The sequence below is a fragment of the Nymphalis io genome, chromosome 7 (assembly GCF_905147045.1).
Source record: "Nymphalis io chromosome 7, ilAglIoxx1.1, whole genome shotgun sequence".
NCBI lineage: Eukaryota > Metazoa > Arthropoda > Insecta > Lepidoptera > Nymphalidae > Nymphalis > Nymphalis io.
In genome coordinates this window covers 347,501-367,119 of record NC_065894.1, presented here as the reverse complement: position 1 = coordinate 367,119, position 19,619 = coordinate 347,501, and the positions used below count along the sequence as shown (strand labels likewise).

At 33.8% G+C, this 19,619-nt stretch overlaps 2 protein-coding genes across 2 annotated transcripts in view; both read right to left on the bottom strand.

Annotated features, from left to right (window-relative positions):
- LOC126769382 (uncharacterized) overlaps positions 1-13,503 on the bottom strand; it is a 29,736-nt gene extending 16,233 nt beyond the window's left edge. The window contains exon 1 of the mRNA XM_050488120.1: positions 13,212-13,503. The gene's annotated coding sequence lies outside the window, so the exon portion shown is untranslated. The remainder of the gene's footprint in view (positions 1-13,211) is intronic.
- A 4,982-nt stretch (positions 13,504-18,485) lies between these two features.
- LOC126769721 (uncharacterized) overlaps positions 18,486-19,619 on the bottom strand; it is a 15,939-nt gene continuing 14,805 nt past the window's right edge. Inside the window, exons 5-6 of the mRNA XM_050488639.1 lie at positions 19,372-19,488; positions 18,486-18,870 (exon numbers count right to left, since the gene is read on the bottom strand). Coding sequence (XP_050344596.1) covers positions 18,717-18,870; positions 19,372-19,488 — 271 coding nt within the window. The 3' untranslated portion in view covers positions 18,486-18,716. The remainder of the gene's footprint in view (positions 18,871-19,371; positions 19,489-19,619) is intronic.

Genomic DNA, 19,619 nt, shown 5'->3' with positions numbered 1-19,619 from the left:
CACTTTTTTAAATCGTCGGTCCAACTTGCCACAGGGCGTCCTATACTACAGCCCCGACGCCCGGGACTTAAAAGGATAGGGCGTTATCTACCTCGGACCCTAGGGCCGTGGATGCGTGAGGTTGGGCATCACGTGTCCTATTTCAGACGGTCCTGAGAAGGAAAGCAGCCAGGATGGCCTTGGGCTGCCGTAAACACTAGCGAGGAGTGTGGGGAGGGGAGATTATCTTCGACCCTTGTCTCCGCCGAGCCACGAGCGGAGCACAGCACGGGAGGGACCGCGGATGCGTTAAATCAACACGATCCCGCAGCCTTTCCGATCAGTGCCGTGGACGGCCATTGCAATGGTTTTAGTGGGTAAGAATCCCACATAAGCCAGCCCCCCAAGGAAGCCGGGTACCTATATGAAGGTTTCCACTGCGTGAAAAAAGGGCGTCCTACACTACATTTGCCTAAGCGTGGTCTCCACTCTAGCTTTCATGTATGAACTTACATATTATTATTTTTTATCTAGCATTAATTGTATAATTAAATGGAGCCAACTATAATTTCAAAATATATTTTATCGCTTGAACTGTGTGTATCGATTAATTTCTATTACATTAATACTGCATAGTCACACACAATCTTTTATACAAGCCATTGTGTTATGAGGCCAAGGTTCTAGCGTGGAAATGCCCATACAAGCGAACACTTATATGGCGTCGTCCAAAAACGGATATTACACAACTGAGGAAACCGAATCGAATTTATGAAAGGCGTGACGTTCGCTTGTAATTACTGTGTATTACATAAAGAGTCGCGGCCGATTGTAGAATTACACGCACACTGGCATTTAACATATACTAAAATTGAACTGTATGTATCTGTATGAATCTGTATGTCACAAAATATTTTACGTAATCTGACATTTTTCTTTGGTATTTTATTTATATTTATATTAGTTTAATTTTGTTATGTTTCTTCGTCATTTATCATTACGTTATACTAGCAAAATTCTTCAGACGTTGTCTTGCCTGTATATCTAAACAAATAAATTTGGAGACTTTTTTTAACGTTATATTGAAAAAACTACTAAATCAAAATGCATAAAACGTAGAAGATATACTTATATAAAAAAAGTAGTTGCGCGTCGCAATTTCATATTGCGATAATCGTTCATTTCATGTTCTTGATTCTATTGTTTAACGGGGAATTACAACAAATTGTATAGTATAAAAACCTCTTTCATGATAAATTACATAAAATATATGATTCGCGTATTCCTGCCACTGCGCCATCTTGGCTGTCATTTTAGGTAAAGAATATTTTTAGATAGTAACAGCCTGTGAATGTCCCACTACTGGGCTAAGGTCTCCTCTCCATTTTTAAGGAAAAGCTTATTTCACCACGCTGCTCCAATGCGGGTTGGTGGAATACACATGTAGCAGAATTTTAGTGAAATTCGACACATGCAGGTTTCCTCACGATGTTTTCCTCTACCGTCAAGCAAGAGAGAGACGGCTCTAGTTCGTTCTTATAGAGATAACGAGTACTTATCGCTAGCACAGTTAAAATGTGAGGGCCGTCTCTGTCGAGTCGTAAGTTGTAATTACAAACCAAATGAGGTGAAAGTGTTACGCAATGTTACGATCTCATGACGAATGGTCTAATGTTCACATTTTAGTTTTGCTCATTTAAAGTTAATCGTTAATTACTTCCTTCTGAATCCATCCAAGATTACCTTAATCTATAAGATTTTTATTTTAGAGAGGCATTTGAGCAAAAGAGCTGCCTAGTGTTAAAAAAGAGTAAATACAGAGTTTCTGCCGGTTCTTCTCGGTAGAATCCACATTCCGAACCGGTGCGTGGTAGCGCTTGACGATTCATAAGACTTGTAAATGTCTATTTGAAACACCACCTCACCGTAAATGCGTCGCCAACTATGGACGTAGTGCTTGTCGAGTGTGTGGTACCTGCGTAAATATCTACCACCAAGTAGATTTGCATAACACTGTTTAATAAGAGTCTGCCAGCCAGCTATTAAACAGTTAATAGCCGTTAAAACTTTTAGAAAATATGGATGCACCTCCACAGTTGCATCCGTGTAACTTACACATAGCAAGGTAAATAAGTAAAGTATAAATAAACGTATTACAGAAAATTAATATTCCTAACGATACATAACTTTTAAATTGTCTGTTCGTGTCGCTCCGTCGGAATCTGTTACGTTAAGTTTAATGATAATTGTCACGACTTGTTCCATAGGTATGTTGAAAGACTATATGATATTTAAACTAAAACTTCCATTTGATTTAAGAGTATTTTCTTTAAATAAGGGTATTATTAGCAACAAAAAGTAAAAGCTATCGAATTTCCCAATGCTAGGCAGAAACCTTTCCTTTTAGGGAGAGGACACATACAAATACCTAAATATACTACACACACATAAGCATACACAACTTTCCTAATTTTACTTGCGAGTAAGGAAGAAATCCTCATTCGCAAGTTAGGAATGATCGACGTGGCCGAAATCAGTCAGGGAAACATCATTTAAACAAGTATAAAGTGTATTTTGTCTTCCTCTGAAAATTTCCATCGACGTTTCTGCAGTTACACTTTTATTTAATTTTAAAAACTGTGGCTGTTGGGCGTTTCTTGTGTTAATCAATCAGTATTGAGCAAATAGACACGTTTATTTATTGCCTGTTATAATAGCTGTTTCTAATGTCATCGCGTGCTACATACTTATTAAACGTGGCGTGTTATAACTTAACTATCTTGACGGCTATCATATACAATTATACAAACGGCTCATAAAGTTGATATTTTAAATATTTCCGATATTTTAAAGTAATTTATAGATGCTATTTATTTTGTTTTTGGAATTGCGTGAATCTTACTAATAATACAAGTAAGTAAGTGTATGTCTTTGCAAGTTTGTTACTCAATTAAGCTTAAACAAGACGTAGTACAATGCTGGTTTGATATTTTACGTTTGAGAATCCGTTTGAGAGAAAAGAAGAATTTGATGAAGGGTTTTCTTTTCACTAAATTAAAATACTTATTATCGATTTTAAGTGAGCTTATTTTAATTACATAATGCATTTCTTTTGCTGAAATATCTGATAATTTTAATGAAAGCGATAGTTGAAAGGTGAGTGGCATTGTTCCCATGTCTCAGTCTGCAATGTGGTACCAATTAGGCGTTCTGATTAGTTCGATAACACTTCGACGTGTACTCGTAATGAGCTCCAATGCGTGTCAATCTCTCCCATTTGGTGTTACACTCAAGTAGTTAAATCAACGATTGATCATGACGATAAAATGTTTTGTTTTTTTTTTAGCTTTTATCACTGTTTGACGCAGTTATGTCTATGCGGCTGATGCAAAGTTCTCTGTTATGCTAGGACCACATATGTGCTATTGATACAATGTTTTTGATCCCACGTCGAAATGATTTTGCTTCATATGTACATATCAAGAGACGGTTGACAATTTTATTATCAATGAAAATATTATTTTACAACTGACGACATTTTGGAATTGACAAATTGTATTTAAATTAAAAAAATATATAAATGAAGGTTTGCGTGCAATTGGTTAATATTGACGTAGTAAGTTCATGGGTGAAAGTATCTCGAGTATGAAACGATCAACGCCTGGCTATTTCATTTATGTTGAAAATTGTAAACAATTATAAAATATGACGCTTATAAAAGATACGCTGCGTTTTTTCTCAGTTCAGTGTATTTTTTATCCGAACTGGATGGCTGAAAAAAATTGTAAGTGTAATTCTTCTATATTGAATAAAATAATTTTGAGGTTATCATTTACTTGTAATATATATAAATATATATTTTATTTTTTATTTTATAAGTTGTTATACTAAAAAAATAATAATAAAACAAACTTCCCATATCCTATTCCACGACCTTATCGAGTTCAATGTCATTTCGATTCCGTCTATTTCTTTCATCGTAATTGAGCATCAAGTAGCTGAAATATTAGCAAGATATGATATGATTTTTTAAAGGGTAAAGATGAGGTTAGTGATTTTGTTAAATGTACAACAAAAGTGAGAACATTGTAACGGTACTTTATATAAGAGTATAGAAATTTTATAAACTAAAATTAGTTAAAAAAAAATTCTCTCGATTAACAAAATTTTCACATCGTCAGGTATTTTATCACCATTTGTTTTACCGAGAAGCTCAAAAGTCTTCAGAACTTATTTAAAACTTCCCACGTAGTTACAGCTCTTAGTAATTATTATTGAAGTACTTCGCCTCAGGTAATAAAGCAATTTTAATGATTTCACATAATGACATGTGATTAATATCTGTGAAAATATGCAAACGTTTCGGTGAAATTCAACAAAACTCGAGGATTATAATGTAATTGTGTTTACCGCGTAAAGTAGTCTGCCTCCGAAAATATTACCTGCCTCTATGACAATGTAGCATATATCTGTTGATTCGTTGTTGCGTATTTAACAACAAATATCGCACAAAATTTTATATTCATAGATATTTTATGACCGCTGCATTTGAGCGTAAAGCTTGTGTTAGGAGTGGGGACAAGAATCGTTTTATTTAAAATGTCGATATGGCCCAATGGTAAGAACGCGTGAATCTTAACCGATGAACGTGGGTTCAAACCCGGGCAAGCACCTCTGAATTTTTATGTGTTTAATTTCTGTTTATAATTCATCTCGTGCATTTCGGTGAAGGAAAACATCGTGAGGAAACCTGCATGTGTCTAATTTCATCAAAATTCTGCCACATGTGTATTCCGCCAATCCGCATTGGAGCAGCGTGGTGGAATAAGCTCCAAACTTTCTCCCCAAAAAGGTAGAGGAGGCCTTAGCCCAGCAGTGGGACATTTACAGACTGTTACTTACTTTTTACAACAATAGCCTAAGGGCTCAAAATCAAACCTGTGACTTTTATATACCCGTAAATCATTGCGCTATTGACGCTTAATTATATAAAATCTTGTACAATATCGATAAGAGAGTTCAGATATACCTACTCTGTTCCGAGAGAAATAAGATGTTACCTACGTTTCTTGTGGTAGTAAACCACACAATACAAGCACCGCTTCGATAGACTAACAATTTAAAAGCGAATGGTAACGACACCTGACCTCTTATAGAAGAACACAATGTCTGCTGTAATATTAGTTATCACTACATTAATCCTGACAGAATAATGTTTACGTATATTTAAAATGATTCATAATTTAATCCTCCACTCTGTCGTATCAAGTGTGTTTTTTCCTTCGACTTCTCTTTGAAACATGAACATTCCACAAAACATGTTGTCAATGAGATGAATCTTGACCATTGGTTCATAATGGACATTAGTATTCTTATTATATCTGTAAAAGTAAATAAGTTATGTAAAATAATATAAAAATGAAAGTATTGTTTTGTTGTTAGGAACAAAAAAACTATTAATTGAATTAGCATAGAACTTTCACGTAAGCTTTCAGTTTCCAGTTTGTTATTTTAATTTTATATGTTGTTGCTTTTTTATGACATCTGTTTGAATTACGTCAACGCTGTTGAATAGAAAATTACTTTATCGCGATGATGATGAACACGGAATATAAATTAACTGGTTTGTAGTAAATATTAACGTTATAGAAATAATAACCGGAGCTGGTGTCACCGCTGCTGATATCCAAAGCAAAGCAACGTTAGTTCGTATTGTGGTGTTTCATTTTCAGTTTGGATAGTGAATGAGCCAGTGTAACTACAGGTCTAATGGACATAATACTTCAGGTCCCATGGTTGACGGCGATTTAGAGTGGTAGAAACGTGGAGTAGTAAACCAGAGTTGGTTTACTACCAAATGACCTATTTACTCGTGTGCCTTTTTACTAAAACTATTCACTCGTACTGATTTGAATGTCAGTGTGTTTCTCTGTATACTATTTCTATTGAAATGATAATAGTAGCTCGTCAGTACGTATGTAGGTCAGCTAATGGGCGTTGTGAATGAATAATATTAATCTTTTCGCACAAATGAATCGAATATGAATGTATACTCATGTACATATAGTGTGTGTGTGTGTGTAAAATATATATTCATAAAAGAAATTAAAATTGGTTGGAAATGTCCAGCAGTATTATAGTTTTTTTTATAATATGGGTAAGTGAACGGGCGGACCTGATAGTATGTGGTCATCACTGCCCATAGATATTGGCGCTATAAGAAATATTAACCATTCCTTAGATCGTAAAGGCACCACCCTTGGGAACTAAGATGTTATGTCCCTCGTGCCTGTAGTTACAGCTTATTGATTCAATATTGAAGAAGGTAAACAAGCTAGTGTGTCATTCGTTGGCATGCAGTCGATTACGCCTAGATATTGTTTATGTGTCTCATGGGTATCGCATTCAAAATGTGTCCAGTGGTAAAGTTATATGAACCCGTGTTTGCAGTCATTACTAATATGATATATCGTTTTAGACTTATGCTATCATAGCGCCGTTTGACGTGGAATATTAAAGAGTCATGACATTACACAAAATTCTCACCTCTCAAAAATCTACCGCAGGTTCGGAAATAAACATTTCATACCTAAAACAAATCGACGAAAGAAACCGAGCAGAATTATTATGATAACTAACTATATTTAAAGATCTTTTAAAATTAAATTTATTTATTTTTGTATTATCATCGGTTCTGAATTTGAACTGGTAAGAAACTCACTTTTTTTTTCATTTATTCTTTATGAGAAAAATATTAATTATTTATTTTGGTATTTATATTTTTCGACGTTTGGTTTATGTAAAATGATTTGCTGGAATTTATTATAGAATCAAACACGCTGCCCCAGGAAATAAAATAGAGGTATCATATTAATAGTACGTTTTACACTACAGTAGGTAGTTATCTAAACGCGGACAGAGCTGCGGGCGGCAGCTGTTATTTATAAATGCATTAGATTGTGTGCATGTATTTGTAATAATTGGTGAAATGTAACTAGTGGACTATTAAATGAAAGTTATTTTTAAATAATCGCAGAACGGAAACTATTGCTTTCAAAACAAAAAGAATCAAAACCGAAGTGGATTTTGAAAACGTTGTGCAATTATTGTAGATTTAAAATAAAATACACTTGAAAATCTCATTCATTCGCCAATGGTTAAATTACTTTTTTTAGTTTTAAAGCGCAATGATTTTAAAGCATTTTTTTAAATTGCTTTTAAAATTGTCAAAAACATTACTAAATTATTTTAGCCTTTAAATTTTCGCAGTTGGCAATGTATGGAATGGTTAATATTCTTACAGCGCCAATGTCTAAGGGCGGTGATGACCACATACTGTCAGGTGGCCCATTTCCCCAGTAAGACATCTGTATCTGTACGTGTCGGAATGAAATAAATTTCAAGCCTAAATTCTCAAGAGGAGGCCTCCTGCTTTTACTCAGCTGTACAACATAAACGTTCATTTGCAAGCTTGTATTGTACACACCTGACAACGGGATCGCTACTTTTATATGAAGACATAATAATAATTACTTCAAACAAGTTTTTATCGTCATAACAAAACCTACTTTCCGTCGTCTCAGATAAAATAATCTTGAAAACTAGTTATAATTGTGCCACCTTCGTCTTGGCTGTTATGGAGCCGCTGATGTTCTCGCGGTCGATCATTTTTATCTCGAGGTTGTTTTAAACTCGACCAGTCTTGTGACTTAATCCGTTATAGAAGTTTTAAGTAACTTCTTTGTTTCAACGTGATAATATTTTTATATGCAATTCAAAAGAACAACAACTCACAGTATATTATTAATGCGTGAAATTGTCGCAAGAAAGCCAGCAGCATTTCCCTCTTTAAATTGTAACGTCGTAATAATGTTTTTAAGTTGCGTGTATATTTATTTCTATGATTAATAAAACTACTCATATTTATTTCATTCTATTTGAACGTAAAATCAATAGAATGAAGACATATAGTACTGCTGTGTTTTTAATAAGCCATATCCAAAGAAATCAATGGTTAAATTGCCCGTAAATTAAAGTGGTATTTTAAGTTTTAATATAACGTTACTTATAATATGTAAGCGTCTTAGATCATCGCAATGTCAGATATTCAACATGCAGAAGGCATAAATCGAATTAAACTGTGTAATTTCAATTAAGTATGATATCCTGTACGGGCGCCTGAACTCTTATTAGTCCTGTTGGGTTTATATACACATCAGTTAAATAGAGTGAGGTAATAGAGCACCAGTGTGAGCGTATACAATATAGTTTTTATGATATGTTCTGCGCTGGTGTCCCACGAGAACAACCACTATTTTTTATTTTTTTTTTATTTTATATATATATATACTATAGCTGATATCGGACAGTAGAACATTTATTTGGGGTATCCATAGTATGTTTTTTCTTCTAATATGTATACAGACATGTTTCCATTACCCTTTTTCCTGTCGACCGCTTAGTTTGTTTAAAAGCTAGATATAAGGCCGGAGGGCCTGGTTTCAAGCTACAGGTATGGCACACACACACTTGTGCTTCTATAATACGTCGTGAGAGAACTTTTTCTTGATATTGGCTTCCGTGGCCGAAATTGATTAAGACATCAGTCTTCTTGCATCAATCACCAGAAAATAAATCTACATTAATAGTTAATGTGAAAATTTATGGAACAATAAAATTAAATTTTCGCTCCCATACTCACTTCATTGAGAAAGTTAATTCTCATGTTTAGTAACTGGTCTAGTTCACAGCTCCTAATCTCTTACACAACGCAATACGTATCAATAGAAATAGAGACTGACAATATATAATACATTATATACCCTATAATTATTAGTGTAAGGTCTATTTTACGTTGTGAAATTTATTTTACAGGAAAAACGTGGTACGCTTTTTTGTTTATTGAATACGTTTGCTTTTAAGTGTCGTTTTTTGTTAAGAAATTATGTAATAATTGCTACATAGAATTGAACTATATTAGAAATAGTTTCCGCAAGCAAACAAACTCACTTTCGTATTTATAATATTAGTTAGGTAAGAATATTAGATGAAGTGTAGTTTGTAGATAAGCTGATAAATCCAAAATACGATGTCTTACAAAGCTGGATTAAAGAAACACGAGTACATACATACATATAACATTTTAATAGCTTTTTAATATTAGAATTGATAATATTTACCTGTTAGTACCCGTCCCCCTAATACGTGTCAGGGTGTTAAAATATAGCTCATGTCCTACCTCGATGTTCAAGCTTGATACCAAATTTCAACAAATTAGGTTTTAGTGGCTTAGTCGTTAAAGCTTAGCAAACAGACAGGTTTGCTTTATTATTTATAATAGCATAGATGATTATAAAATTATTGAAAGGTGTGAGACTATAAGAAAATTGCATTTCCAGAAATTGTTGTTAGTTTTATAATATCGTTTAGTATACAAACGTTATCTAGTTATGAATTTTGTTATTTTTAAGTGTACATTAAAAAAATATGAGCAAATTTAAGAAAATGTATTGTATTACCACTCGAGGTATCTTTATTTGCAACAAACACATCAACAAGGTTATTTGCTTAAGCACTTATCGGCGTTCCCGTTATATTCAATATGTATTTAAACAACAATAAAACAAAGTCGAACTTATCGCAGTTGTGAAGAAGTTGTAAATCATTTTTTGTTTCGTTTTTGCAGTAATATCAACAATTCCGAGGTCATCTGACATTAGCCTTAATCAGGTTAATATGGTAGGTGGAATGCAGCATAAAGTGCTCCCATTTAAAGTAAATTATTATCGGACACAGTTTAATATAAAGCACTAACTGCGCGATATAATAATTTTTCATTTGATTCGATTCATAAACTCAGATTTCAAACTTTATTACTTAAGGATAGCTTGCAGTTCTGATACAAACGGCTTTAAGAATCGGTTAAAGTTCCAGAGACTAACTTACATACCCGTATATAGAAATAAATTTTACCTCTATATAGTATCTACAATTGTACATATTAGCATAATAAAATAGAACAGGCCATATTTTAGAGTCAGGGTTTAGAATTTAGAATTAAGTCAGTTAGATGTATGTAAGGTACACAGTCTTAAATGAACATCAAGAAAGGCTTATCATTATTAAAAAAAATATTAGCATGGTTAAAAAGGGCCCTATGTCCATATTGAATATTTTTAATATTATAATCAACTGCACATGTGATAAAATCATAGTATTGCCAAAGAAATACTACGAGTAAATAAATTGCAAAACAATTGCTATTAAAATTCCGCTTGCCTTATAATCTTCAAATACGAATGGATATGACAAATTACAATAAACATAGGCACTTAAAATGAGGAAAACTATGCTAATGGTGTTTTGATGTTTAATTTGGTTGTAACATGACGATTCAAAGTGCTTGCCAAGTAAATCAACATGAAGGTGTCCCAATATGCTGGGCAGACCCTGAAGGATAAGATTAAAGAACATGCTGCCTATTGGTGCATATAAGTTCGGTTATGAACTGGTTTGGATGGATGAGTGGAACACATAACGAACAATATAATAAATTAAAGTTTAAATGCAATATGTCTAATTGTATTAATTTTTTAATAAGTTTTCCCAATATGCGTGAGCGCACTTTTAAGTCGTGTAGAAGAGGATATTCCAGAGGACAACCTCAAGAAACTTTTTTAAGGTTTATGTTACCCTTATTATTATTAATTAATTATGTTACCCTTTAAGTGAATTTAAGAATATATTAGTATATTTATATAAATAGCTATAAGGATGTTATCAAAGTTTTATAGAGATCTCTCTAATTTCTTTTACAAATAGGGCGGATAAGCAAATGCAACTGACAGACCAAAAGGCAAATACAAAGCTTCCATATTCTCTTACAGTCAATCAATATGAAGCGCATGATAAGATCCTTAATAGTTGTGACCAAAAGTATGCATACTACACTGGCCTCCAAAAAAATCGACCCACCTAAATTTTTTGTAAAAAAGCTATCGTATGGTTTTAAACTACCACATATTTATATTTTTAAGATTGATAATAAAAAAATGCAATTGTAGGATTGTACAAAAACAGAAATAGTGCGCAAAAAATAGGTTTTTAGGTAAATATGTGACAAAACACGAAAACACAAAATTTTACGCAATTTTATTTTTTTGTGTACAAAACGATTATGCCGTTTGTTTTTAAATTTGGGTGCCTAAATCTTACTTTAATAGGGAGTGTTTCCTCCTCTTGACCTAATCACTGCCTGCATACGCCTATTAAGTGACCTGATTAGCTTTTTAATGTCTTCCTGTGGGGTCCGTTGCCATTCTTCAGTTAGGGCAGCTTCCAGTTGATTCAGGGTTTCTGGAATTGGATTTCGTGCTCGAACCGTACGTTTTAGCTGGTCCCAGAGGTGCTCTATCGGATTTAAGTCCGGACTATTGGCTGGCCACTGCATAACTGGAATTTTGACTTCCCTGAGATAGTCTTTAACAATTCTAGCGACGTGAGGTTGTGCGTTGTCGTGCATAAGTTGGAAATTATCCCCAATATATCCAGCGTAAGGCATCACATGAGGCTCCAGAATGTCCGTTATGTAAGTTTCAGCATTAACAGCACGATTACGGAAAAAACCAGCTCTGTGCGTCCCGTCAAAGAAATACCTCCCCAAAACATTGTAGAGCCTCCACCAAATCGGACTGTTTCTTGAATACACTGAGAGTAGCGTTCTCCTGGCCTTCGCATGACGTTACGTCGTCCATCAGAGTCTACTAGAGACATTCGGCTTTCATCACTGAACAATACTGTCTCCCATTGGTCCAGTGTCCAATCGACGTGCTGCCTAGCAAATTGTAGTCTTGCTTGTCGATGGGATGCTGTGAGTTTTGGTCCTGTTGCTGGCTTGTGAGGGGTTAAGTTTTGCTCTCGAAGTCTTCTTCTTACAGTATTTTCACTCACAGACACTCCACGACTTTCTCGGAGTCTACCTTGAACGTCAACAGCCGAAAGATGTCGGTTTCTTAAAGAGGTCGAACCAATAAAACGGTCATCGGTCGGGTTCGTGACACGCCCCCTGCCAGATCCTGGTCTGCGGCGATACTCCCCAGTCTCCAAGTAGCGTTTGTACACTCTTCGCACCGCTGAACGACTTAATTTTAGTGTTCTAGCCACATTTCGCTGACTTAACCCCTCATGAATAAGAGCTACGACTTGAGCAGCTTCTGCTTCAGTAGTATCCATTTTTTATATTTAAACTTATTAAAATTATTGTTTCAAGAAAGTTTCATACACTTAATCAATAATAAACATCGAACCGAGATGACTCCGCGTTAAGAACTGGAAATAAACTAACCATGCACTTTGTGCACAAAGTAACGTTTTCTTATCAATAATTTAAAAATATTCCAAATATCCTCAATAACACTTACAACTCCTCCAAATCAATATCAAGTGGGTAATAAAATGTTAAATGTATGTCCCATAAGTAAAACAATCCACCTAGGTCGTCGCATAGTTAAGATAACAACTTTGTAAGTAAAAAAATACGGGTGGGTCGATTTTTTTGGCGGCCAGTGTATTTCGTTACTTGTAAAATTTAAGTATAACAATCGCCAGATTGGGTGCCATAAAGACATGTCACCGTTGACGCCATGCACTCGAATTCTAATTGGTGGTATTATATTTGATCCCTTTGAATATTTACTTTGTGGCATAGAGGTAAATGTAAAAAAATGTCATGATTTCTAAATTAAAGCGGACTTTATGTATGTAACTATAACATGATGTATTTTCAGGTCAACGAACTTTAGATAATGCGTGCACTCAGTTACAATCGTGCACAATAATAAATGTAAGTTTCCTAAATATAATAGAATAGAATTAAATTCATTAATGCAATAAATAATGTTTACGTTTCTATACAATTTAAAGGATTTCATAAACCTTTGTCATAATGTGACAATTGATTGTAATTTTGCTAATTTTCAAAAATTGTTTGGGAAACTTAATGTTAGAGCGCCATTTTTACCGTCAAATATATGAACATAAATAAAACTATTAAAATGAAATGAGAAGCAGCTTTTTCGTACAACGTATGTTTGTACGTAAAATTATTTACACGTGCACACGTTCTTAAATATTAAAAAGTTAATTTCGAATCAATATTGAATTGGGAAAAAGCTTTAACACATAATTGTAAAATGTTTAATATTCACATATCGAAGATATTACACAACACTTACCGCTCAATGTGTCCCGTCACGTAGAAAGTGAAAATGTCAGCGGCGCAGGCGCATGCCGCGGTCTCACTTTCCTTCACACACTCTCACTGGCCTTCGAAAAATCTATGAAATATGATCGATCTATGATATTCTATACAAGTATAAAATATTTCAGTTATAAATTTTTCAAAAAATGCGAATCGAAAATTCAAATTTCGAAAAATAAATTCGAACGCGATTCTTCACTGTGTGCTTCTATCTGATAGGTCGTGTAGTCGAGCACTTGTTTGTGATAGTGTGTACGGTATGGCGGTGTGTGCTGCGCGCGGCGTCAGGTGCAACTGCCGATGTCGGTGAGAGCGCGCCGGCCACTCGGTTGTGTAAGCACTGGTTCTTCTCTGGAGGTGGAGATCGGAAATTGGTTGAGTTTCGGTTATATCTCTGAGGTTTGCTTTGATGTGGATACGAGTCGTGTATTTCAGTACAAAATAACGACCTTAAGATAGAAAAACACGAACAAGTTAATATTAAAACCTTATTTTCTGAGCACACATTAGTTTCGTTCTTGATATTTAACTATTATCGAAATAAAACAATAAAAACTACAATTAATAGATAAAATCTTTCGTCAAAGGTCAATGTTTACTTTCAAATTTTGTTTAGCTGAATATAATATAGAATCTAAATGTATATAATATGTATGTATGTAATATGTAGCAAAGATATACGTGTATAAAGCCAAATAAAATTGACTAGTAACCTTAGTCCAAGAAATCTTCAGCGAATTAATTGATTTTTACCAATTGCTCGTGACGCAACAAGTGGTAATACTCGTAGATCCGCGAGAGTCACCTGACAACCTCGCCTATCTCCGTGGTCAATGCTGTTAACTTGTTTATTGACTTCGAGTTTTACCTTACAGACATACAGACTTCAATACAAACATTTCTTATTAATAATAAAAATAAAAAGGATTTAGAAAATATTTGCAAAATATATCAAGCTGCACTGGTGCAGTGTGGTGGAAACAGCTCCAAGCCTTTAAATAGAGGCCTTTGCCTACCAGTTGGTCATTTACGTGAAATAAAAAATAAGGTAATGAAGTTAGTTAATCTCCACAGACTAAACGTCCATTCTCATACTTTATTTAATTACTATATTTATACACTTTTTTATTTGTTCATTTATAAATATTACATAATTAGCTAACCGTGCATGCTTCGATTGGCGTATTATAATATATAATTGTTAAAAATCAAATTTATTTTATTTTTTGAAGGAATTAAATGAATCAACTTAAATGCTTAAAAACACTATTTAAGAACTATACATTAGGGAATATTATACTTCAACACAAACGCACACGCACTTATACATATCTAAGCATAGAGTTTGATTTAGTTACAACCGGCTCGAACGGATGAGCCGGGTCGGTCGATCCGTTTTAGTGTGAAGAGGAATAACAGAATTATGCTTAATAACAATACCACTCTTTTATACCACTGCTATTTAAGAGACTATTTTAAAAAATATATCAAAATTCGTTCAGCCATTTAAGTATGAAGAGGGAATTACTGAACTAAGGACAAGCCTCCCAAGTATTTCCCCAAGTTTGTGTGTTATACCAAAATTTTAAATATCCTCCAGGTAATTGTGGAATATAATACACGTACGTAAAAAGGCAATGATTTTGGATGTTACTTGAGAAGTTTTTGAATTATTGGGTACTGTTCATTTGTGCGACGTTATTTAGATGCTGATGTTTCATTACTGAGTACTGGAGATACATCCTAGTTATCGGTCACGCCGGCCTTTCTCCGAAGAGAATCGCGAACTACGCAAGAGACACTATAGCGCTCACTACACGAACACATGTGCACTCATTATTCCCTCATAATAATCTCAGGGAACAGCAATCGACACAACTGGATTTCAGACACAGAACCAACTTAAAAAGGCTTATTTGTTTTACGTTCAGCAATACTAAGTATTGTCGTATTCTGGTTTGAAGGGTGAGTGAACCGGTGTACCTACAGGCACAAGAGACAACATTTTCGTTCCCAAGGTTGGTGGCGGATTGGCATTGTGGTGTAAGAAATATTAACCTCTCCTTAGGTTAATATTTCTTACACCTCCAGTCTATGGGTGGTAGTAATGACTTATCATGCCACTTGTCCGTCTACCTACCTATTTTATAAAAAAAATATGTTAAGGAAAAAGAAAAGTTCCAACAAAAGAGGTTATCAGTCGTTTATATTTAAAGTTTCCTTCTAAAGAAAGTTAAAACATATGAATTATGTAAATTTATCTATTAGACATCTCACTTTTTTAATTTAATAAACAAAAAAAAAAATAATAATAAAGAAAATTTGTGAATAAATTATAGATTCCTGTTATACATAATGTATCGGGTTATTCTAATTTGTATCGCATAGATCTCAATTCTTTTAGAAATTAAAGTATTTCGTAACCATCTTGCCAATTTCTACATGTTAATTAATTGATTTTATAGATTTTGTTGCATTTGATATTTTGAAATAAAAATAAATCACAGTTTCTTAAATAATTTAATCGATCAGCGTATTTAGAATACAATAAATATTAATTGAGCTAACAAGCTGTAGGCCAGTCGTTCGTAGGACTGATAACCGATGGAAACAAATGACCTCGAATGGAAACCACGACTCGAATGTGCGCAGGATATCCGACCAGGTGGATTGACGATTTAAAGTTAGCGGGAAAAGTGGATTCTGAGGGCTAACGAAGCTGACGGTCTTATTAATAAAATAAAGAGATATATATATATATATATATATATATAATGTTATAAATATTACATGTTTTATGATTATTTTTCATCGTCTATTTATTTAGATATGTATATATATATGAACAACATTTTTTTTGTCTATGTTCCTATCAGTACATAAAATTAGTTTCCGTTCTTATTGTACCACAGAATATAAAACTCAATTGAAAATTACAAATGAGTGTTACATAAAGATTTAGTTTACGGATTAGTAAATAACATATGTGAGAATTATTAAAATCGGTGCCCAAAAACGTTCTGAGCGCATGTACCCATATGCTAAAGAGCCAAGAGTTATAAAAATATAAACGAATACGAGTCGAAGCTTACTTAACCTTTGTTCAAGTTCAATGAAGTCATCAATCGTCAACTGACGATGAGTCAAAATTAACCGAGTCAGAAAGTTTTATGATTTATTTACCGCGGACAAAGCCAGCGGCGAAAACTGTTACCTAACTCAGAGACTTTCTTCATACGGAACAATTATCTAAGCCTCTCGACATGAATATGGCGAAGGGATGAATCATGCTCAATTATTAAGATAAATATCATAATTACGGAGAGATAGCGGACGCGTTTCTACGTAATGGCCGTCAAGAGACCTCGTTAGTGTGTGACTGATTTATTGAAACTTGTCATTAGTAACTTATTAATTGAACAATTCCTACTTTGTCTAAAGATTCAATAAAGCTTACGTTTCCACATTCCTTGTCAAATGCATACCTAGATAGTTGTAGGTACCATTTACAAAATACTTATGTCATTCCCAAACGACAAAGCTTTGTATTTTTGTGTTCTGGCATGAGTCAGTGATATTGTAATTTAATTCAATTCTTTGTTTAAAAGTAGCAAGAATGTGAAAAATATAATCCACGCTTTTAAACGTTATGAGTCTTCACCCTTGTGACTGGTACTTGCAGAAGAATAAGCTACTTCTGACACCACGATTACGATCTAAAATGTTTCACATGTATTTGTAAGTATTCAAAAATTCTCGCTTGAAAATCTCCAAAGTGGTACACAGACAGACACTGGATATTCTATAATTATTTACTATATAAGGAAATATTAATTGTCATAAGCTAACCTAAGTCAATGAATAAAATATAATAAAATCTCGCAGTATTTTTTAACATGCCATGCCATTAATATCTAATGTAATAGAAACACATATTAATCTACATTAATAATTAATACACGATCAGATTAAATCAGATGACGAGCTGTAGACCTCTAGGCATAAATATAACAGCCACAAAAATTGACAGTGAGTAATGATCATCCAAATTTACAAATTTTTATAATGTATGTAAAGTGACTTGTAATATTGTTTATAGTTAATTGGAATCTGACAAACTGTAAACAACATTACCTTTTCAATCTTCATTTTATCACCGGTAAGATAGAATTTTACCTCATTTTCCATAACAAAAATAAGAGCAATCCTATAACTAATATTCAACATCCAAATTACTTCTTTAAAGGTTGAATCTTGTAAAATCCTGATCTCATCCAAATCGTGCTGAAAATGAAAGCATACCAACCAATAAAGAATTCCCATTACACTGATTTGGATGTAGGATTTTTACATTTAATTATGAATATTTGATGACGTAATCTTATTTGTGAAATGAGGAAGCACTGAAATTTCTTACCGGTTTCTTCCCCTTCGCAACTACATCCTGAATCGGTGGTAGCTTATATTTCTTATAGTGTCAGTGTCTATGGTGGATGGTAACCATTTACCATCAGGTGACACATTTGCTCGTCAGCCTTCCTAAATAAAAAAAAGAGAAACTTATCTATCTATCATTTAACTTAAAGAGAGCACGCCAAATCTGGAAAGTAGAATTGTGCTTTAATCGCAGCCTCCCAGAGCATTAATTTGACTTTCTCTACAACACGCATTGATCACGTTACCTGTAAGAGAGTTTTTAATTGTTATTTTTTTCTAGTTTTAATTTATTACAGGCTTTCAACCACGACTTCGCACCGAGCTTCACTCACAACCCTTCCTCTGTTTAGTTGAATGAAAAACACATTCTCGAATTTATAATATTCGTAGGGAATATATTGTTATATTTTAATATGATTATATTATGTACAGTATTTTTTTTAATAATACTTACTGTGATTTGTACCTATGGAATTCTAATAATTGTCACTAGACGGCGCTGTTTTCATTCTATCCATCATCGCTAACGTCAACGCTATCGAAAAAAACTCAAAAAAACTCGCATTAGGCCCACAATACAGCTTAGACTCTCAAATAAAATTATTATCTCGTTATTACAAATTTTCTATGACAATCTTATGATGTTTGGCTCAAAAGCTTACAAAGATTTTTATAGGCTATTTTGCTTACTTTGCTAGGCTGTTGTAAGTAAATTATCATATCATACAGTAAATTATATATTCGTATGGTGTGAGTATAGATAGAAAAACAGTAACAAATTTTATAGAGATTTTATATTGATATTTTTTGAATGAAAATCACAGATAATCCGGTTACATCAAAAATAACTCAGACTTTTGATATTCAGTGCAATAATACGAAGTTACTACTGTTATAATTTAGCTGTCCTTCCCGGACTCGAACCCGCGATCTTCGTTTAAGATGCTATTCTATCCACTGAGCTATATCGAATCTATATTACAATATATAATACAAGATAAAATAAATTGAAACAATAGTAGTAGTTTATAATTCATTTACATTACGTTATAAAACCCCGTCTGTCATGAAGCGTGTGGCGGTGGCCACGGCTGTCGTGGTGCTGGAGTAACCAACGAAGAACCTTGCTGAGAGCCTGAGGGTCGTTGCAAGGGATCTTGTAGCATAAGTTCTGTCTGTTAGGAGCTGATGTATCGCTGGTGAAATAGAAAAACATTTACCAAATATGTTACAAGAGTAAGATTGAAAACGCTTAAATAGAATGAAATGAATAAATAAAACAATTATCATCGTAGAAATTAATAAACACGACTGTCCGGAATGGAGGAATTAATTTATCGCCAGTGCGCGCGGGGTGGTGGCAAGAATACTAAGTGCTCTGGGCGGATAACTAACTAGAAAATGAAAAAATATTGATAAGTACGTCAACGGATAAATAAAACCTATGTTTATAAATCTTTTTAGAACATGATTCCTTATCTATAAGAAATTATGTGTGTGTATGTAAGTGTGTGTATGTATAATAGTGCGATATATTATGGATATGGGTAATTGACTTCACATGAGTTAAGTTTTTATGTAAAGTATTTTTTTTATCTAAATTCTATAGCATGGTCCCTCCGGTCGACTTTCAGCATCTGGTGTACTTATCACCAGTTTTAACCAGTACGTGTATTTGTTCAAATGATTGGACTTACCGTATGTAGTTTGTGTTCGAATGTAATTCGCAGAGCAATCTTCGTTTGCATCGTTCACTGATCGACGGAAGTTCGGCGACGCTCTCTCCCGACCTCCGGGAAATGCGAGATGGAAAACTGTAAGTAGAGGCGATAGAGGAGTAAGAAAGATTTTATAGGTCTGAATAAAATTTGTAATATAAAATCTGTATTTAAAACCTTAAGAGTAAAAAAATAATAATTTCCTTTTATTTTATTTTAAAGTAAAT